Source organism: Electrophorus electricus, chromosome 6 (assembly GCF_013358815.1).
Source record: "Electrophorus electricus isolate fEleEle1 chromosome 6, fEleEle1.pri, whole genome shotgun sequence".
NCBI lineage: Eukaryota > Metazoa > Chordata > Actinopteri > Gymnotiformes > Gymnotidae > Electrophorus > Electrophorus electricus.
Window position 1 is genome coordinate 14,667,259 of NC_049540.1, and position 22,193 is coordinate 14,689,451.

The 22,193-nt window shown below is 39.0% G+C and overlaps 2 protein-coding genes across 6 annotated transcripts; both read right to left on the minus strand.

Moving 5' to 3' along the window:
- Positions 1–660: 660 nt before the first annotated feature.
- Positions 661–8,020, minus strand: gnaq (guanine nucleotide binding protein (G protein), q polypeptide). 4 transcript variants are annotated; one of them, XR_004776132.1, is made up of 8 exons: positions 7,100–8,020; positions 6,105–6,289; positions 5,244–5,398; positions 4,620–4,748; positions 4,357–4,486; positions 3,815–3,968; positions 1,409–3,309; positions 661–1,035 (listed from the first exon to the last, which is right to left on the minus strand). XR_004776132.1 is itself a non-coding variant. In XM_027025382.2 (7 exons), the coding sequence occupies exons 1-7, from the start codon at positions 7,233–7,235 to the stop codon at positions 3,119–3,121; spliced, it is 1,080 nt and encodes a 359-aa protein (XP_026881183.1). In that variant the 5' UTR covers positions 7,236–8,020; the 3' UTR covers positions 661–3,118. The 4 variants fall into 4 exon arrangements, 2 of the variants coding, with proteins under 2 accessions (XP_026881183.1, XP_026881184.1); XR_004776131.1 differs by having other exon boundaries at positions 1,405–3,309; XM_027025382.2 differs by having other exon boundaries at positions 661–3,309.
- Positions 8,021–9,301: 1,281 nt separating this feature from the next.
- hnrpkl (heterogeneous nuclear ribonucleoprotein K, like) lies at positions 9,302–20,019 on the minus strand. 2 transcript variants are annotated; one of them, XM_027025363.2, is made up of 16 exons: positions 19,936–20,019; positions 18,677–18,791; positions 18,253–18,350; positions 18,063–18,119; positions 17,032–17,075; positions 15,756–15,828; positions 15,404–15,517; positions 13,967–14,095; positions 13,550–13,860; positions 13,273–13,326; positions 12,907–12,946; positions 12,367–12,382; positions 12,135–12,167; positions 11,975–12,042; positions 11,708–11,877; positions 9,302–10,195 (listed from the first exon to the last, which is right to left on the minus strand). In XM_027025363.2, the coding sequence occupies exons 2-16, from the start codon at positions 18,735–18,737 to the stop codon at positions 10,165–10,167; spliced, it is 1,299 nt and encodes a 432-aa protein (XP_026881164.1). In that variant the 5' UTR covers positions 18,738–18,791; positions 19,936–20,019; the 3' UTR covers positions 9,302–10,164. The 2 variants fall into 2 exon arrangements, with proteins under 2 accessions (XP_026881164.1, XP_026881165.1); XM_027025364.2 differs by lacking the exon at positions 19,936–20,019 and having other exon boundaries at positions 18,253–18,374; positions 18,677–18,769.
- Positions 20,020–22,193: the final 2,174 nt, after the last annotated feature.

A 22,193-nucleotide genomic window follows, 5' to 3' on the forward strand; every position in this document is an offset into this window, starting at 1 on the left:
ATAATCTAACATGGTTTTGCACCCTACAGGTGTGATGTCATGTGAAAATTCACTCATTCTATTTACCATATAAGAATATTTAAAAATTCTTATTTTATTTTGTCAATAAAACTGCTTTTATTTTTTTTAATTCTCATTTTTAAGAGGTAGGAATTTAATTCAGATTTTACAATACAAGACAATATGTGAGTATTCAATTCTCAAAACACAATAACATACCTAGAAGTAAAGGTTTCAGCTGTCGTGTCGCTTTGCTTCCTTTTTGTCCATTTTCAGTTGTCTCTCAATCTCTTTGTGGATCCTGTAACTTTCTCTCTCTCTCACATGCAACAGGCATTCATCTTCCCAAACAAGAATGTTTGCAAGTAGTGCACACCAACTGCCACTTATAGTAAGGCAACCTTCAGTGATCAATGCAGGAATAGGGGACTTCAACCAAGTCCTTAAAAGAGAAGAAGATGAAAATTCTGCTTTTCTAAACGAGGAGTAATGTATTCACTATCTAGATGAAACCACAGACTAGCTGTGGATAAGAGGCTTTCCTTTTCCTAGTCTGAATGGTGTACATTGTACTGCAACACAGGCAGTGCACTAGACCTGAAAGAGTATGTTCTCTTTCCGTCTAGAACAACCAGGTAATGAATTACACCACAAAGGACGTTCAGGTTTAGAAAATTGAATAATTTATTCCATAACAGTTGATTAGAAAGCATTTTAGATGACTGTTCTATGACAATGTTTTGAAGAACAATAAACAGCAAACTCCTATTTCTAGATGAAAGGAAAGCAACCATTACAACTTGCCAGCACAGTGTTTTCGAGGGAAAGGCAGACATTGCGTTTGCCATTCCTTCTGAATTAACCATATTAAGTGTCTAGTGAATTTAGAATTGGGGTATGACAACTTCTGAACAAGACTTAAAATCTGTCCAAAAAGACCACACCTTTCAGTCTGGGATGCTTAACGGGCAATAGAATTATACTTGTTTTCTGTTCCTCTTGATGCATGTTGTTGAACAAGTGAATCATCAAACCCTGTAACGGCAACACGAGTATCCAGATTCAACTGTAGGCGAGCATTTTCACATGGTTGGTCCATCAAATTATCAGTAAGCACCTGCAAACCATGACATCCCTGCAGAAGCCCTCTAAACATGGGTACAATGTACTGCATAACTGGTGGTTGAGCTGGACTCATATTTCCAGTGCTAATGTTTGGTCTCATGTGAAGCACAATCAGATTTCACATTTCTCAAATTAGTGAACTTAGGGAATCATGTGCTGAACCCACATGAATGTTGAGAACAGTTTAGTTAGTTTTGGAAAGCTTTCATTTTTGCCTTGGAACACAATTCTGCAGTGCTATGAAAAAGAATGAGCAACAATTAATGCTGTAACACAAACCTACTATTAGGTGCACAGTTGTTCCCAGGCTCGTGTTAACGTCTGCACTTCAGACATCCTTCACAGCTCAGCTGAATGATCTTCTGACATGAAGCTCTCAACAGTACAGAAGCAAAGGCAGAGACGGCATCATACTTTTAAGTTGAACTGATTGTCAAATGGCATTTACAGAACATTAAACTGAAGCCTTGCCATGATTAAAAACAAGTAGTTTAATTTTATATCAGTCATTTTAGGAATGAATTAGACATCAAGTTAACACCAAAAGCCCTTGGAATCATGAGGACTAGGTCATGCTTTAATTTTAAAACGTTCTGATGGCAAACATCACATAGCACTAACACCACCACTGTTACTTTCTAAAATTGCAGCCCTTCATCAATAAACATTTGTAAACCTGATGAAAGCTCATTTCAGACAAAAGGAATTGATGGCAACCAATAATACCGCTGAGATTGCATTAATCACCAAAACTTCCACTAGCAGAGTTCGGAAGTACCATGGACTTTCTGAAAGGAACACTAGGCACTCATTGTATATACCAACATTAGATTAAATCACACCAACCGCTTTTAAGATGGCAATTCGGTAAGACCGCCTTGCTTCAGTCAATGGTAATACCAAAAGCCTGTTTTCATTAAACTGACCTCTTGGTCATTCTATGTCAAACGTATTCCAGTGACATACTGAGAGTATTTGGTAGTTAATGTTAATAAAGCCAAAATTATGGCAAAAATATTTATCTATCAAGTGTGAGAAACACACAAAGAATTTCCTCATATCCTAGGCACTGACTGACAATCTAGTGACATTACACTGGCTTAACATTCTGAAATACTGATGAGTGACTTACAGTAATTTGCGAAGTGAGCGCTAATTGTGTAGGACGTTACAAGAGCAAAACAGCAATGTAAAATATCCTTAAGATAATAGAAACAGGTGGTGTGTTAAAGAAAAAAAAAATTCATGTTTAAAATATATGAATGGGACGGCTAATGTTAGTGGTGCAAATATTCATCAGGCTATAGTTATTTTTTAAATATATATATATAAAGCAAAATGTGGCACTTGCAACATACTACTATTCAACTCCTAATCATTTAGTTTTACTCATCATAAAGATAACAAACGCACAGTAATCTGACTTCTTTAAGAGTAACCCCCTGCACCTGCAAAGTCTTCTGACTTTGAAGAGAATGCCACAACTCCCTGAAGTACTTAAATACAATGGACAATGTATTAATTATGTCCTAACGACCTCTTGTCCCTCAACGAATATTACATCATACATTTTGCTCTGTCACCTTAGTATTAAACCAAATGTGTACATTCTTGCAGCTAACTGTTATGGAATTACCTGATTCCTTGAAAAGATCAGGAAGAGAGCAGGTCTTCTCCAAATGCATTTACCTCTTATGATCATAAAAAGTTAATTAACAATTTCTCTTTAAAATGGAATAATAATATTCAATGTGGACCCTGTGAACAAGCTCCATGGTGCAAATAAATAATTATGCAGTAGTGAGCAGTTTGTATTAATCAATATTACAGTCCAAAGACAAAAAGGTAATCTGTCTGCAATTTGCCCTTCAGGAAAATCAAGGTTGACCCATATGGTCTCTGCATGCCATGTACAGTTGTAGTCAAGCTGCAGTCTGCAAGCAGGAGCAGCACACATTTTAGACCAGGTGGGGTTTTGTTGTTGTTTGTCTTTTTAGACTAGATTGTATTCCTTCAGGTTCAGCTGCAAGATGGTGTCTTTGACAGCAGCAAAGACAAAGCGGATGTTTTCTGTGTCTGTTGCACAGGTGAAGTGAGAATAGATGATTTTGTCACTGTCTGGATTCAGGTCGACAAACATCTTCAGGATGAACTCCCTCCCTGCCGGAGCATCCCTCGGAGGGCCTAGCAGTGGGATTGAGAAACAGAAAGGAGAGCAATCAGGGACAATTATTACAATCTATGCGTCCGTGGATACAGCTCAGAAAATGATGGCATTTCCTCGTTTTTGCAGCCTTAGCCACCACTGTTTGGTGACTAAGAATGCACAAGCCTGTAAAGCCACTTAATGTGGTTGTGCGCTTACGAAACACATTCCATTTCTTTATTTGCTGCATATTGTGAAACCCACAGGAATAACCAATGACCAAAAAGTCTAAATCAAGCTGATGATAAATGATAGCTAGTCACCAGTCATCATTAATATACTAGCTGATGTGTAACAGTCAGTCTCTGTTAGCTGTGTTAGCACTTCCACCAGCGTTCCCATAAAGCATTATCGTACGTGTATATGTACATGCAAGCATTCAACAACCATATTGCCTTGTGGTTGTGCTTTTAGAGGTTTAGTGAGTTTTTTTGCCAGTTTGACACATGACACTTTTAAAATTAAGGCTTTCAGACCACTTACCATCATACTCAGGAAAGTAATCTACCAGGTGTGAAAACATTATTTTCTCCTCCAACAGGTCTTTCTTGTTCAAAAACAAAATCACTGAAGAATTCTGGAACCATGGATATGTTATGATTGTCCTAAACAGTGCTTTGCTCTCTTCCATTCGATTCTGAGGGAGAGAAATAAATCATACACATTTTAAGATTTGATTACATACTCACAGCACCATATACACACTTAATTGGAAAAATGACTGTAGCCTGAGTTTCTGTTGCTTTTGGATCCTCTGCTGGTTACTTAAGAGACAACAGTTTATTATTCTAATACAAAATAACTATCACACTTGCTACCCATAAAGTAGTCTATATTCCATCTACCACTGGAAGACACCAAGTCTCTTAAAATTAGATTATGCTAACAAAAAAAAAGGTCTTCATAGGTATTAAAAGATGTCACTGTGTTATCACAGAGCTCTGAAGCTAATGTTTGATCTTGCTGAAGTCCTGCTATGAGCAATTCTCTGTCTCCCTCTGCTGATCAGACAAGGAGATACGCACCTCATTGTCCGACTCGACGAGAACTTGGTCATATTCACTCAGTGCCACTAGGAACATGATGGAAGTCACATTCTCAAAGCAGTGGATCCACTTTCGTCTCTCTGAGCGTTGGCCACCCACATCTACCATTCTGGCAGATACAAGAGAAAAAGTCAAAAGGTTTATAATTTGGAAAATTATAAATTAACATTGGGTGAAACAGAATTAAAAACATTGTATCAGAGCAGGTTAGACTCTATTAGAACAGAATTTACAGGGTCTACCTGAAGATGACACTCTGGAGATCAAAAGGGTATTCAATGATGCCAGTGGTAGGCACTCTGACCCTGAGCACATCTTGCTGTGTCGGCACGTACGATCGGTCAGCAATACGTTCCAGTGAGTTCAGGTAGCTAAATATGTTAAAGACATACATGCACATCACCTGAACCTAGACTTGAAACAGCTTTTCTGCACTGATTTTATTTGCATCATGAGCTAGCTTGTGGTTGAAAGAAGAGGAACACCAAATGCAGTTATGAGTAGGTGGCTATGAAATCGAAATTCAAGTGGTTAGTTTCTGTATGTATCAAAGCAGTGTCACACTTCCATTTACACAGGCCTACTGTTATGGCTTCAGTTTCACACCTTAATTAGCACTGGTCTCAAATGCCCCTGCAGTGCCTGGGAAAGTGAAAGGGCCCCTAAAATTCACAGCAATCGCTCTTTATTGACTTACTGACATGCTACATCAGGAGTGGTGGCATTTATATCACCATAGGCATGGAAGGAACTCAAGGAAGCCAGTCTAACTCAAATTCCTGCATTCTTTCAATGCATTCTCCAAGACAGCGTTTAAATTATCGTTCTTTTTCAGCCTATTGATGACTGTGTTGTAGCGCACTCACTATTTGGTAGAATCAGAGAGCTGGTATTCTCTCCTTCGATCATAACACTCCTGGATCCCTGGGTCAATCCATAAACTTTTAATGGCATCTACGTAAGGATTTAGAAATGTTGTGACCTTCTCTACATCCACTTCTCGAACAATATTTGCATTGCCCTGAAAAATGAGAGGAAATAAATGAAGTTTATGAAAAATACATCATATAGAAACATTACCATGAATCAGTACTAAAGGAATGAAACATGTCTAACCTGCTTGCCATGTCAATGACCCATTTTACCACACACTTATGTTTCTGAAAGTTACTGCTTGCAAGGCCTGACCCAATACTGTGGTGCTTCATCAAGGTTGCAATGTTCTGTAATATTTCAGTCAACGAACGCAGAAGAGAAAAAAATAGGCTTGCCTTTAGGCCTATCTAGAAATGGAAAAGAGGTGCCAGCATATTTCTGTAAGGCAATGAATTTGTATAATTAAATTTTATAGCTTGGAGGGGTAATCTCATTAGGCAGGAGCTGCATGTTTAACCAAAGTGGTTTTGTCTCTCTCGTGGCATTTGTCTCATGAGCTGACCTACTTCACAACAAAACTGCATCCTCTGAGATATTCCTAAAGATACACAGATGTGGTAGAATAGCAACATCAAATTAACTCTGAAACCTACGAACGTTGACTGACCATGACAATGCACTTCTTGACTCTGACACTTTGCTAAAGTCATGGAATCATGCCGACTAAAACGACATGAAAGACCCCACTGTTGCAAGACTTCAAACCAAAGGTTTAATGTTATTGGGCAGACACTGAAGAGGCTACTGCTTTGCTCAGAAAAGGCAAGGACAAGGTTATGAGGAAACTATACCTCATTTTGTTCATATTTGTAGGGAATCTGGAGGGTGTCCATGGCTCGGATCATTGCCTGAACAGAAGTGAAGATGTTCTGGTAGACCAGCTTAATGAAGCCCTTCTTGTCTTCCTCAGAATAGCCAGAACCATGAATAATTCTCATCTGCTTAATAAAGGTGCTCTTCCCACTCTCTCCGGTCCCTACAACACAGTGACAACGAAATACAAAAACAAATCTTAGACAATATACAGAATAGCTACCTTAATATAAAAAAACAAATAAATAAATGCAACTTAAGCAGCTCTACACCTGCCAACATTCCATACCCCATGCCAAACATGTGCACGATTTCGTAGGCCGCAGAGGTGGATTTTCCAGCTGCACTAAATAGATGGTGATCTACGAGCAGGGTCGATAGTTTCTTAGAATCGAACTAGCCTAGGCGCGTCCTCCACATTAAATTCGCCGTGGATCTGCTCCTACGAACCCTGCAGATGCAGCACACGTTACCGTTTACGAAACATGTTGTCGTGATCGAATAGTTGATTGCATTTGTGTAGATTTATTTTGAACAGTGATTACGGCTAAAGTGAACCTGGTACCAACACCTCATTCCACTGCTCTATGACAAGGACGCCAAACGTTCTCCGCTACCATGGTGTCTATTTGATGCACGTTGTCCAGTTGTACCCTCTGGGATCCTCGACGACAACCGAACTAGCATTGTTGGCTATAATAAACTGATTACAATCCTTCTTTAATTTAAAGTATTTTGCTGCCACAAAACACTGTTAGAAAAAACTAAATCTATTACCATGCCTACCATTTAGAAATGTGTCTTAATATTCTCTAATGCTTGATTTAGATATCGACAGTAACTCGGTACCATTTGCATTTGCAAACACATGATTTAAGTGAAGCGAACTAAGTTTTGCATAATAAACCGCAGCCGGGCCGTTGCCAACACATAGTGGAGCTCAGATTTTTTTTAAGTTATTTTGATCTCCCACCGAGTAGCAGTAGCTTGAGTTCCCGACGGGCGTCTTTCTTGTCTCGACGGAGCTGCCTTTCGATTTCGTCGTTAATTCGCCTCGCTTCTTTCGCCTCTTCGCTGAGGCAACACGCCATTATGGAGTCAAGAGTCATGATTCTCCGAATAAATACACTAAGGTAGATATTTCGTGTCTAAGAGTTTTTCGGCAAATCCATTGAGGAAAAATTCCGTCCGAACATGGGTGTAGGTATTAATTAGCTAGTTTTCCTGTAGTTTACTGGGGAGGAGGGGACGATTCATAACCGTCGACGTAATTCATAAACAAATGTTTTTGCAATTATGCATCATTCCCTTACGTTAACCAGCCGCCAAAACTTTCACCACACACCTACTTAAATCCTAATAAGGCCAATGTGCCGTTTGCATATCTCTCACTTTAGAAGCAACAGATCCTTTTGGTCGATTAACTCCATAGCTAACGTTTGTCGAATTTGTTAGCAATAAGTAACAATCTCCCAGTCCCTTTAATAAAACCAACGTTTTCCTCCTAAGAAAGAAGCAACGGTGCTCTCGTCTTTTTACATTTTAACACACTTGCAGCAGATAACATTTGTATGATTAGCGAGCGTAGCCAAAGCGTTGAAATCGTTTTCCCCAAATACTCGACTCCGGGCGTGGTAAAGATGAATATGGCGGACTTTCACTCCAATTCCCTTCGAACCACCAGACTGGACCAGTTGACTACTGGAAAATCCACTGAAAATATATCATCCTCGGGCATATACATGTCTCACAATAAAAAAAAAAAAACCCGACAGTGTTAAATTCATTCATAAAATTATTCCCGGACATATAGAAACAAGTAAATTCCAGATTGGGTGCACTCGAGTTCTCTTTCGCCTATTCCATATGTAATTTCATTACAGCCACCATCCACTCCCTGCCATGTGACGTTCACAGTCTAGGAGGGGTGTGTTTGGCCGAGAGGAAACAGTTTAGACAGTGTGGGAAAGTACACATATCCTGCGTATCCTGGAAGAGTAATAAAGTCGTTGTTATAAGTTGGAGACAATTTTAGGTGTACATCTTTTGGGAGACATTCTAAAATTAATCTGTAAAAGTTTAACGTGTCTTAATATACAACAACAACAACAATTTACTACCCCAAAATGTCACATCGTTCTAGTCGCTAGTACTATCGAATGTAATTATCTCGTAATATCAAGCCGAAACAGACTTTGACATTGAGCCGTCTCGTAAGAAAAGGGGTTAACTACGTTTAATGTACTAAAACGACCACGGACTTGCATGGTATTTCACTCGCATCGTATTAGTAATAAAACGCTGTCTGTGGTCAATTGGATGATCATTATTTTGGATGTTTCAGTAGATTGTGCAACGATAGGCCGTTTGCTTCCGAACAGATTTAAATGGAGTAGGACCCAGTGCAAAACCTGGAGCTATGTTTTTAGATTCTGGAATCTTTCTTTTGGCAAAATAAAGTGCGTAACTATTAAAGTGAGAGAAACAACCGATTTCACTGTTTTAACTCATTAAACCACGTTAAATGTATCCCCGCGTTAAAGCGTTTTATAAAGTCACAATGGACTTACTTGCACTCGCATCGATTCCATTGATTTAAAACATTTACAGCTTGTTTACTGACTGGTCTATATGCAGCATTAATTATGAAACCATTATTAAACCACATGACTAACCCTTTAGTCACATTTAGATAATGAGACTTTATTAAAGCCATTACGCCAACCATTTCCATCAGTTATGACAGTGCTACCATCTTTTAAACTCTTGTATGGCTGAATACATTTTCCTTCCTTACAGGAAGGTGAATTTGCCATCTTCGAAATTCGGCACATTACGTAGAGCAATCATTTACAAACACGTTTCAACTTTGACTATACTGATTTAATCCTAGTAAAATACAAGAAAGCTATATGGAGAATTTTTTTTGCTAATAAATTACTTATTTTATTGACAGTGGTTTTAGGTATTAAAATCAAGGACATTATTGTTCATATAAAATGTCTGATCTGTTAGATTCATAAGTGTCAGACTAAACTTAAGCATTTAAAGGAACTGGTCAATCATCTGTAAGAACAGAACAACAACAACAACTTTTTTAAGAAATAGTTAAGCTGATCCACAAATTTTGATTTAAAATGGAAATTCAACTTGATCGCTTGTTCAACACCACACCTAAAAAGCCAGCAACATTGTTTTAATAAAAGGTGGCACAGATTTTATTACTCAGACTTGCAGCACATTCTACAGACACAGGGTGGGGGCATGGGGGTATAAACACACAGTTGGTAATACAGACCTGCCACAAATCTTTACAGGTAAGATTTTGTTTCCCTCTAGCTGACTGGTCTAGAAAGATCCCATCTAAAATGTTAAAAATGCTTACAAACAGACGTACAAAACAAGCATCAGCAAGATTAAATGGATCCCAATATCAGTGAGAGTACAAACAGTCAGTCCATCCAAGGGTCTCTTAGAAAACTGAGGAAAAGGGGAGGGGGAGAGATCTTCATATCAGAGATGAATCTATGTTCCACCTCAAACCATTTTTCAAACCATTACAATAAGATTGTACTGATATTAAAACTTTCACCAAATGATAACTGAATATATACAGTATTAGACATCATCTTGCCTTTGAAAGAAAAAACTAAATGGCAAAAAGGGGAGGACGATTACAAAAAGATTACATTCTGCATGCTGTACTGACTGGGCATGCAGCTCTGGTAAGGCTAACAGTGGACATTACAGATGAGCCCCAGTAGTTACAGCTTCCAAAAAGAAAGAAATCAATGCATACAAGAACACCACATGGCCATAATGAAGGAAAGGCTCCACTTCATTCTGCTGCTTCCGAGACACCTTTCTACCGTTCCCAAACTTTTTTGTTACTTTTTTTTTGGTTTGTTTGGTTGTTTTTTTTTCTAAAGATGTTAGGAGAGAGTGAAAGGGAGAACATCTACTCAAGCAGCAGAGGAATGTAAACTCTGAAAAGAAGCTGAAGTATGGGTATGGCAGTTTGGCTTCATTCGCCGTCCTCTAGAAGAACCGACCAGAGTACTGCTTCACACTGAAAGAGGAGAACCACAAATTGTTGAGACAGAGTACTGTGGGTTTATGTCATTCGGAAGAAACTTGAGCATTCAAATTCTGCTAGGTTGTACTGTAGCACAGAAAGCAAGAGGTTTTAAAACAATGTTGCTCTTACTGCTACTACTGATAAATATCATTTATATGAAAAGATGTGGATGATAGGTTGTTAAAGATTTGGTATACAAGGTTAAAATGGTCTTTGGAAGAGTGTTAACAGGTCATCCCACATTTTATATATTTATGCGCGCGCAATGCTTGTTTTATGTAGTGTGATCTTTGCTTTTTTCCACAGCACTTTACAATGAGAAACAAGGGAGCTTTACATGTTTTATGCATTAAAAGTATTTGGTATAGCCCTGTTCTCTAACCAATTAGTAGAAGTAACCTTTTAAATACAAGAATAAAAGTAACAGGTCAAAAAGGTACATAAGCCTCAGCTAAAAAACTAATCTGAAAGATGAAATAAGATTTACACATGGGAGGCACATCTGGAGTAAAGGAATAGTGCTTTAAAAGGCAGGGAAACACTAAAGGTTTACTAGGGTTGAAGGCAGGGTAACGTGCAGACATACATGTTACAAGAATGTCAGAGTAAGGTAAACATCAGTGGCACAGCAGGGTTAGTGAGACAAAGGCTGGGAGTTTGGGGGGAGGGGCAGATGAGGCTGGGCCTGTGCTGTAGGGCAGACTGTGATTTGTTGTCAATTTATCTAACTAACAACAACAAAATCACAAGTCTTCCACACAGAAGCAAGCCAGCTTTCTCCCACTGTCCTGGGCTCCAAGTCATTTGCCCCTCAGTCACTTTCAATTTGGATTTCTTTTCCAAAATGTAACTATTACAACCCTGTATGAATGTCAAAAGGAACACCAACCCCCCATGAAGTAAGAAATTGTTAGTCAAGCAGAGAGAAGAGCATACCATTTGCAGCCAAGTGCATTTGAAGTGTCATCATGATGTGAAAAGGTATGGTAATTAAATTGTTTCATGCCATATTTGTCAGGTCACAAATGGCCAGCTAATTTTGGGTCATGAGTGACTACATAGCTTCTCCTGACATCAGAAAAATAAACAAACCATCTGTTTAGTTAGCACAATCACTCTAAAAAGGCAACAAGCCTTATAATCATGTAATGTGTCACTTTCTATGAAGTAATAATCAAATCATGCTTCTCAGCATTGTCAAGTTTCAACCCTGCTCACTGTACTTTAAATATCATTTAGATACTTCAAATACAGCTGATTAAAAACAACAGTGCCCAGAGAGGAAAGAAAGGAGAATGGGGAGATATCAAAAGGTTAAGAGATAATGGACGTGTTTCCTTACAAAGAAAACAACATTACCACACGTTTGCCCCAATGACAGAAGAATTATCCCATTTCACATGCCAAGAGATGACAAACATGGTGGTTTTATGGTGCCCATCAGTTGGTCATCAAGCACAGACCTACAGTTCCCAAAGCCTGGCTATTTGAGCTTGAACTTGCCTGTTCTGTAGCAGATACTGGGCGTTCTGAATCTGATCTTGTGTTCCTGTGATGGTGATGATCCGGTCCTCTGAGCCCTCCAGAGGCTCATCAATTTTGATGGAGGCTCCGGACTCGTGACGGATCTGCTTGATCCGCTGGCCTCCCTTCCCAATGATGGAACCAGCCAGCTAAAACAGGAGAGGATGGTTAGACCTTAATACATCTCAGTGAAACTCCACCTGCATGCATGTGCATGCTGGGGTTGTGGGGTTACACTGCACTCACGTCTTTGGGTATGGTGACTTGCGTTGTGATAACAGGACCACCAATGTCGCTGTAGGAACCTCTGCCACCTGGCAAAAATCATATGTTAGGCCTACATTTACTTCAATGCTACACTCCATGCACCCAGGATCTGTAAATAAAAGGTATAATATATACTCACCAGACTGGAAGGGCTCCCAAGAAGAGTTGTTGTCTTCAGACAAAGATATGGGAAAGAAAATAAGAGAAAGTGTTCAAGATATTAGAGGTATGAGAGAAAGAAAGCCAGGAAATACTACAGCTATTACGTCTGACTGGGGCCAACCTTCAGTTCATGTGAGTGCATATGGTGTGTGCACACACGCGCGCGCACACACACACAGGAAATATGGGAATAAAAGATGAACACTCACCATAGCCAACTCCACCCTTGTGTTCAAATGCAAAGAGAAAATAGATTTTTTTAAAAAAAAGGTGTTAGCCCAACCCACATACATATAAAATGCGTGTGAGCATGTACAAGTGTGATATGGATTTTAAAATTACATTTTATTTATTTACTCCATCTGTGGAGCCTTTAAATGGCAGCCATTAAGCATCCTGTATTCTACAAAGCTATGCACTTGAAGCAGCCTTGCCCCGAGTTCACTGGTGAGTGTGATGGCTTTCACCTACGTATCTAGCTGCTCCTTGGTAACCAAGGCAACAAGTGATTCAAAAAATTATTGCCTAGCAACAGCAGTCCAAACTAGTGCACCACGGATAAGAGCTCCACATATGCATCCATTTCACATAGACAGAACAACCAGTTTTACTTGGGTTTTCCAAGTGCTTTTCCAAAAAGGGGCCACTACAGCCAGACCAAGGACAGGCCATGCACTCCACAACTTCACAGGCATTTTATGGTGCAACAAAGCCAGTCATACAGCAGGTTTAAGGAGCCAGTTACTCACCATGCTTTCATAGCGGTCTCCAGGCCTTCCCCTTCTGTCGCTGAGAGCAAAACAAAAACATATAGACATGTGTAAATCAGCTGAGCACACTTGGACAATTCATTCTGATCAGCATGTTGGCCAACAATCATCTCGACACTCATTTCAGCACATGAAAATGTCAAAGCCTCACAAATAACTTTAGATTACTAACTTTAGGTTAATGCAAGTAAGAAATAACACACAAGCCAACAAAAACTCAATATGAACGGATATTCAGAAACTAGTACTGTAAAAGCTTTATGCACATGTTCATGACAATATGCCAAGTTTCATCAGGAGTATTTATTTTTTTGAGGAAGATAATGCACTTTTGAATTTACTTACTTTGGTCTGTCATCCATGTTGCTATGATAGCTCTGATGGGAAAATCTATCACCTCTGTAAGAACAAGAAAGAAGTTCACACTTGCCATTAAACAAAAGAGATACAACATACTGTGGACCCATAGGACTGAGTACTGGTAATTGTAAAATCGAAAGTTACAAAACCAATTCAACATTTTACAAGTCAGCGTTCTACAACTTGAAACAGTGTGTCTAAGTTTAAAAAAAAAAAAAGAAAAAAAAAAAAAAAAAAGACTGTTTGAATCTGGTTCCCTCACCCTCCTCTGGGTGGTGGAGGGGGAGGCAGAGGCAGATTTCGAGCACGGCTCCCTCCTCTGCCCCCTCTTCCTGGTGGCGGTGGGGGTGGCCCACGACGGGGACTCATGTCATCATAGTCCCGCCGGGAGGGAGGCATGGGTCGTCCTCCACGACCAGGGGGCATGCGTTCAAATGCCCCACGTCCACGCATGGGGAACCCACCCATGGGACGCCGACCTCTTTCCTCAAACATCATTGTGAAGCCGCCATAGTCATATGTCTCATCATAAAAGTTTGGGTCATAGGGCTGGGCACGTCCTTTAATAGGAGCCTATTCGAGTTGGGAGATGTGAACTTATTTAGAACCTCTGTTCTTGCATCAAAGACAGACTCATTAGCTGGGATCTACACATTCTACTTTCAGTAGGTATAATCACCTCTGATGTCAACTCGAGGATGACCTTGATGCACTCCACCACTCTTTGAGGTTTACCTCCCACCAAAACCACACGGTCTGTTGAATGTGGGCAGCACTCCTGGAAAAGTTTTATGGTGGTCTGTGTATTCTGAATGAAGAAACAAGAACAAGAAAATCCCATAATTAAGTTTGTTTTGTTTTTTTGTTTTTTTTTTAAATCTCAGAGATACCTGAGCACCATATTTGATTACAAAAGCAACTCCAGGTGCTTTTTCAAGATTCAAACACTTGATTTGCACTAGATTTTGAAGGGGGTTTGTTTTTGGGAAAAGACTGACCTTTTGTAGCTTATACTGCATATCAGTTGACATTATAGGCTCATCACAATGTATTCAAATTCCATACATGTCATATTTTAAGACATTTTAACGTGCTCAGATTTTTGAGAATTAGCCAAACTGTATATATCGATCATTCAATTTTCATACCACTGTGGTATGTAGAGATCAACTCTAAGGTATTGTTAGAATTCATGAACCGTCTGTTACAGTAACAGTTTTACATTCAAATTCAGTGCAACTGCAGTCATTGCATATTACAAGGATCTAGAAGAAAATACATCCTTATGAAATCAACAATGTTTTAATTGCTCAAATCTACTTGATATAAATAGTTGTGTCAAATAATTCTGTCAAGATGTCCCTACTAAGATGAACAAGGGATTATATTCCTTTTAAAACAACCTACTCTGGTTAAAAGCACATTGATAAGGCCTATTTAAAGTTGTTAATGTTTTGTAAGTGGGTAATGACAGGATACTGCAATAATATTTAATAAAAGAAAGCTTAGGCTAAACAAGTTCTGTTTTATTAATCATCTCCAAATGCAGGCTGTAATCTGATGCTATAAAGAACACCCATGATGCAAACTTTTCACCAATGCATAAACAAATTGCAGTTGGCATTTTTGGCCAGAGGATGACAAAGGTTCTACAAACACCCATGTTTCAGAAAGCCTTGTGGAAGGGCATGGAATAACTTAATTACATCATGGGGTCATCAAGATTCCACACTTATTGCAAGCCACCTCTTAGATATGACAAATCTCAACTCTTCAAAGTGCCCCCCCCCCCAAACAAAAAAACGTATCTGGAGTATCAAACTTTAATTGGAACCAAGGGTTATGATTAGATAACTCCAAAGTAGAACACCAGAGGTGGGAACCAAATTCCCTTACTGCAGAGTATATTGCTGGATTTGGAGTTATAGGACATTTCTGCTTCCAAAGGGTACATATTATGAACTTGATTCCTGAGTATTCTATAGCAAAACTTTGAGACATCTGTCGGGAGGCTGAAACAGAATTTGCCAGCAAGGGTAATCCTCATACTAAAACTAGAAGAAAGATCCTTTGTCTAATCTGTAGAGCACAGCCTGAAAGAAATAATACATCTTACCTCCCTCAGCTCCTTAATCTTGGCACCTTTAACACCAATGATGCCTCCAGCCAAACTCTGATGAATCAGCAGACGTAGCTCACAGTCAAAGTCAATGCCATTGTAGTGTTGGTACTGCCAGATATATGCAAAGGGAGAAATATTCCGAGTCATGATAAAAACCTAATATTAACATACCAATAGAACATAGCTTGAAAACCTGGCCTAACATTTGCTCAGGCTTCCCAAGCCTACTTTTAACTTAATAGCTTTTATGCACTCTTGTATTGTTTGTAATTACAAGTCTGAGAATTTTTTAATCATTTTTATTCAAGATTTTATACATAATAAATCCCACAAGATTAGTCCTTACCTCCTCAAGAGTGGGGATGATCTTCAGGAGAATCTCCCCAATGGTCTCAATATCTGCACTAACACTCAGGATACTGCAGCAGCACAGCCAGATGACAAAATATGAACATATTGGAAGACAAGAGCAAAACAAATGGAAACATACCTTTAGATCCACATCACAACAGTATGATACAACTCATAAGGGGAAAAAAAAGCTTTAGAAAACTAAAACAAAGAAACCAACAAAAATTTTTAAAAAAGAAAAACGTGAATCAAAAATAAGACTGCTGAACACATGTTTAGGTCTTCCAACACTGGACTGAAGTACAAGTAACTGACATGCAATTGCTCCTTGCACATTCAACAGACATCAGGCCTGAAGAAATGGGCAGCAGTGAAAGGGCTGAACATCAGTGAGCACTACTGGCTCCGCAGGACATGAGACACAGCCACTGGTTTTATACTCTATCCCACCATTAGCGAACTTTGAAAGGAGGGAGAAAATGAAATTCCTTGCTATTACAACTAATGCACTATTAGCACACCTCCTTTTGGTGGTGGCAGACGAGGAGAGTGAGAGACAGAGAGAGAAAGAGGCAGCCCATAAACGAAAAGTTAAAGCAGAGGGGGAGGGGCACTAGGTGTGGTGTAGAGCTGGAGCAAGGCAACAGGGAAAGGGCCTGTTGGGTGGGCTGAGAGGAAAACCAAACCAGGAGAGATGCAGTACCAGAGACAAATCAAAGACAACAGTGATGATGACAACAACAAAGAGGGCGGTGCAACAGCAGCAGAGTCATGAACAGTGATGTTGAGAACAGTAGAGAGGTTGGCTCTGGGGAGGGGGCAAGTTGGGCCAACAAGAAAAGAAAGGAAAGGGGTGGGTAGGTGGGTGGGGTGGGGGGGGAGAAGAGACTTGCTTTTTAACAATTCACAATCAACACCAGAGCAAGAAACAACAGCAGCAACAATTAAATATATATTTATCTTAACACTTCAAACAGTCCTCCTTCCATTAAAATTGAATAACTTAGACGGGAATGTTCTCCCTCTCGTGTGGCAGAATTGACTTCATAAAAATACTTGACTGACAAAGAAAAGGGTCCCAAATAAAAAGACTGAATGGGGTGTTGGGGAGGAGGGGAGAAGACATAAGAAATTAAATGGAACAATACATGTTTCTTAAAAAGGGGGGATACTATGTGTTTAAAATGTTAAAATGAAACAGAAGGCAGGTTATCAAAGACATGTGTTCTCTGTTCTAATCAGGCAGTGAGGCAATAACTGGTGGGACATACCGCTCTGGGCCACTGCTGTCTGGGACTGATACACTGGCATTGTACTGCATTGGTCGTGGAGGTTGGCATTGGGCAAGGGCATTCAATCACATGTTGTCAAGTAAGGTGCCCGTTTAGGAAAGGGCACGTTTATGGGGCCAACCGGGGTGTCAGGTGGGCGGGCGTTCAGGGGCGGAGGTTGGGCCAACGTCAAGGTGGGCAACGCAGGAGGGGCATGTCGATCCAGTACATGGGCAACGGAGGAAGGTGGCCAAAAACAAAAAAGTAAAGGAGAGGGAAGAGGGGGAGAAGGAATACATTTTAATTGAATACAAGGCTATACTCATCACTCTATTGTCCAAAAAAAACTTGAAGAGACTTGGCAATGAGTGCACAAGAAACAGGGCTGGACAGATCTGAAGACAGTTTTGCTACAAAACTATAGCAGTTAATATATGACTATGGGTCAGCTCAAAAGTCAAGACATCAGTTTTAGGGTTTCAGCACGGAATGGTTAGGCCGCCATGACATCCCTGTCGAGGAGAGAGAAAGATAGACAACCCTCAAGCGAACTTGAGTTTGAGAATATTTCCCCTTTATTGTGAAAATATCAAAACCCCACCCACAATCAGACCCCAGCTTGAGAGTCTGTCCAAATGAGCTAACCAATAGATACAGCGCAGCACTGTGCCATATAAAGGAGAACAAGATCCTCCCTTCAGGGTCTAGTGGCATGCAATATTTGGGTTTATTGCCCTTAAAGATGCAGTTACAACAATATGATTCATCTTTTAAATCAAAGCTCTGATTTTAAAAAAAATCTGATGTGATGGCTGAATTGTGGGATTTAAATATAATCGCTCTGGTGCCTTTTGATTGAGATCAGATCCTTACTAAAACATAAAAATAAATAAATAACATACTGGCCAAAAAAAAAAAAAAAAAAAAAAAAATTGGAAAATGTGATTGTTGATGATTTGAAGGCAAGTCCCACCCTGAATGAATGATGCTTTCACAAATGTAAATGTCCTCTCCAAACTTTAAATACTCACATCTGTCCGAAGGGCTTTAATATTCTTTCCACCTTTTCCAATCACTGCACCTGCATTCTGCAAAGACAATAAAATTTTGTGGAACTGCCGAAAATTAACATTTTGCAATCACTGTGGTTTTACTGCCAATAAAGAAGATATTTAAAGCATAAAGCTGTATTTTTGTTTTCCCAGGAAAGCACTGACTTACTTTGCTCTGCAGTAGCACTCTCAATTCCACCATCTCGTCTGTGTTACGAGAGCGCTTGAAGGCTTGCTCCTCATCCATGTCCTCAGCAGGTCGCTTGCCTGTGGGAGTATGGATTTAACTGTCTGAGAAGTGAAGAGCAGCCATTACCATTTACAGAAACTTAATTCAGCTTCATAAGTATTTCATAAAAATATCCTTCTTGGATTATTAAATAGTAACCAAGTAAGTGATGGTGTGTGTCAACTAATGATGTCCTTGAGTAGTAAAATCAAAAATAAATAATAAATGCTAAAAATAAACATGTATAAAAACTACTAGCCCAAGTAAAAATACTCAGCGTTATATCAATTGATTACCTGCAGCAGTGAGACGACAAGTGTGCTTTTTTTTGACAAATTTAACTTACCGAGAAACCAGACCTTACCGTTAGTGTCAGTGTTGCTGAATGTGGTTTCTTCTTCCTGCTGCTCAATTTCTGTCTCCATTGTCTTCTACCAACAGGGAAATTGGAACGGGCTCTCCTCTCCTTATTGTCAACTCTGGGGACAGCACGGTTGGTGTGAGCACTTTGCCCTGAGCACGGCCAACATCTTTTTAGTGGGTGTGTCAAGGACTAATTTTCTAATGATCACTGCCGAAATGAGCTGTACCTAACCCTTTGAGGTTAACTCCTGCTACTGAAACATTATAGAATCATCGTGATCCACAAGAACACACACATTCGGTGGTCCGATGATAGGTTAATCAAGAAGTACAGCACAAAAAAACTGACGGAATCAAATGAACTAAAATAACAAGGCGGAGGCGAGTTAGCTTACCGCAAAACAGATTATATTAAAGTGCTAGTTTATGCAAAAGCAGATTGTTACAAAATCATGAAAGGTGGCACAGAACCCATCAACAAGGCCCACCGCGCCTTTAGCGTAGCCACTTCAAAATGGTGCGTGGGTAGCGTTTAGGGCTCCAGCTGACGACATTAGCAAATCGTACATGTGGACGAGAAGACAAGTTTCAGGTCCAGTGAAAATGTAATACTTCATATTAACAAAGGAAGAGCAGCAAGTTTTGTTTCAAGTGGCTATTAGGATGTTTGAGACGAGAAATACATAGTTCCTCTAAAGAGCAAAGTACCTTGGCAGCTAGGAAGCTAACGCTAGCCATCTCGCCATTCACAAAATGGCTTGCTTTTCCGGCTTTACTCGCGTTAGCATAGCAGTTGTAGCTAGCTGGCTAAAATTAATCGGTAACATTAGCTAGCTAATTATCGTTAGCTAACTGGGTTAACAGTAACTGAGATCTAAATAAAAAAACTGACTTATTGACTAGCTACGTTAGATAACGTTCGTTTCGAAACATGTCTGGTTATAGTTTACAAATACTGCTAACAAGCAGCTAATGTAGAGTCGTTTATATAGTTAGCTAGCAGCTATCCAGCTAGAAAAGGCAAGGTGATTGATTAGCCAGCCAGTCTCTAAATTACAGGAAAATCACTCCATTTTGTGGCTGGCTAGCGAGCGAGCTAATTTGCAGGCAAGTGCCAAGCTGCGCTCACTAATTAATGTCGACAGTCATATATATCACCTCAGTATCCAATCTATGCTCCACACTGCGTGGTTACAAGTGTTCAGCTGAATTCATTATTACGATATCACACAAAAAACTGGAAAGGCAGTTAAAACAAACCTGCAAATAGCCCCGTTCGTCGCTACAATATTTGTCCAAGAAACCTACGCATTCTAGCCTGATTTCATTGCATATTTACGTGAGTGTCTGTCTTATATTGTGATTGGCTGAGAGGACCTTGGAAGCGGTGTCATTAGAGAACTCTCATTGGATATTCGGGCAGTCAGATACAAATCGTCGAACAATATCACAACAATTGGTTTATTTTGCTGTCAGTCAACGCAAAACTCCTTACTCCTCTGATAGTCTAACGTTATTGGTTCTAGCGCTATCGTCATAGCAACCGTTTAAACTTCATTTACATGAAGTCTTTTTTTCTGTTTCTATTTACGGTACCCCGTGATAAGTCTGTTCATTTTTCTAGTTAAAATGAGGAAAGAATTACATTTTTTTCTGAATTAAAATATATAGTGTTCGAGTGTTTGCAAAAATCCTCGAGTAAATCCAAGGGTGCACAAAACACATCTGTGGTCAACATTCCATTTAGAAACAGAATGATGTCTAGTTTAATTTTAACCATGGTTATTTATTTGCTATCATTTAAAGATGCATGCTATTTTATAAAAACAATGAATTCAGACTATTCTCCCTTTTATATATTGGCTTTATTAATAGTTCATGAGCTTTTACAAAAAGATAGACTTTGGCATAAAACAGCTTTAAATGGGGCCAGATCCCAGTGAGCAAGATATCTGGGTCCTATTAAACAAGTAAAGGTCAACAGTGGCAAGGAAAAACTCCATAATTATTTGAGGACAAAACCTGAGATGAGTTAAGACTCAAAGGGGGAACCTATCATTCTCTGGGCAACATAGATAATGAATACTCATGAAGAGAATGGAACAAATAGAAAATATGGAATTAAGGGTGCATACAATTAAAATAGAACCAAACATATAATTTCTACACTGTATAAAACAATTGCAGAGTTAGGCTTTTTAAAAGAGGCTATAAGGCTACCGATATGGTTCTTCTTCATTGGTATGTATAACAATGAAATGTGGATTGCCATTGCCGCCACGATATTAGTAACAGCAATAGCAATTAAAAGAACATGAAAAGATGAAAAAATAACAATGAAAAGTTAGGTTTACATACAAATAGTTAATTAAAATATACACCAATGGATAGTTATACAATAATACATAAATGTAATTAATAATAAATAGGCTTATATGTATGGAGTAAAATAAAACATGAATTCCAGTAAATCACATTTCCAATGATGGTCTCAGCCATTAATGTCTAAAAAAGCTATCTACCACAAGCTCTCTTCTAAGGTAGTTTTGGGGTGTGCATTTAAATTTCCTTTAACATTTCTTCAGTTTTTTTTAATGGCCTATAAAATTATCATTTAGACTGTAACCAGTGATAGAATTAACTTTAACTTTATTCATCTTACTGGCATCCTCCTAAGCTTTAATATCTTCACCATGTGAAAAAGGTTACACAATGATAAACACTATAAACATTTCATTTTCTGGTGAAGCTGTTAGGGAGGTGGTCAAAGGACCATGTGCTGACCATGTTCCCACTATGGTTTTTTTGTTTTGTTTTGGGTTTTTTGGTTTGTTTGTTTTTTGTTTTTTTTTTTACAATTTTTTAACAAATAAGGCTACTTATCTTTCAAAGTTACAGCCGCTGCTGCCATGATGAGCTGAGAATAAGTGGTCTAAAGGTTATACTGTTGAATTAAAGACTACTTAGATCTGTATCAATTGCTTTCAGTGTTCACAGTATGTTCGACATCCTAAGGCACTGCCAGAAAAGTAGCTTAGTAGAAAAACTCATCTCTTCACAGGTTGCCATGGAGACATGAAGGTATAATTCAGTAGATATAATTCTCCCCAATGACATCTGCACCCACTGCAAGACTTGGCATTGTCCATCAATTCTTTAAGGTGACATTTTTTCAGACAGCCATAGTGTTCTTTTGTATGGGTTGTTGGGTGTGTGGTATATAATATTTGTGTCTATGATTTACGTCTATAAAACATTAGGCACATTTCATAGGCCTATTTTTAGCTACTCAGGGTTTGATTCCACATCAATTAGGTCTATAGTCTTAGCATCCTGTCTGAGTACAAGTGATCTAATTTAAACTGATTTGATCTAGTCTAATCTAACTGAATCTTATCTTACATTTTAAACAATCATTGTGATTGCCCAAAAGTAAAAATTAGCAAATCAGATGTCAGCAAATTAACCTATACAATTGTATAATTATTTCTTAAAATTACGGCCTATGAATTGAAATT

Coding starts and splice junctions, on each gene's coding strand:
- gnaq (XM_027025382.2), bottom strand. CDS start 7,235: ATGACTCTTGACTCCATAATGGCGTGTTGCCTCAGCGAAGAGGCGAAA. Junction 4,487..4,619: donor CTCCAGAGTGTCATCTTCAG/GTAGACCCTGTA, acceptor TGTATCTGCCAG/AATGGTAGATGTGGGTGGCC. Junction 3,969..4,356: donor TCGTCGAGTCGGACAATGAG/GTGCGTATCTCC, acceptor TCTCTCCCTCAG/AATCGAATGGAAGAGAGCAA.
- hnrpkl (XM_027025363.2), bottom strand. CDS start 18,737: ATGGAGACAGAAATTGAGCAGCAGGAAGAAGAAACCACATTCAGCAAC. Junction 15,518..15,755: donor TCATCCCCACTCTTGAGGAG/GTAAGGACTAAT, acceptor TATATCTGGCAG/TACCAACACTACAATGGCAT. Junction 11,878..11,974: donor AAGTCACCATACCCAAAGAC/GTGAGTGCAGTG, acceptor CTCCTGTTTTAG/CTGGCTGGTTCCATCATTGG.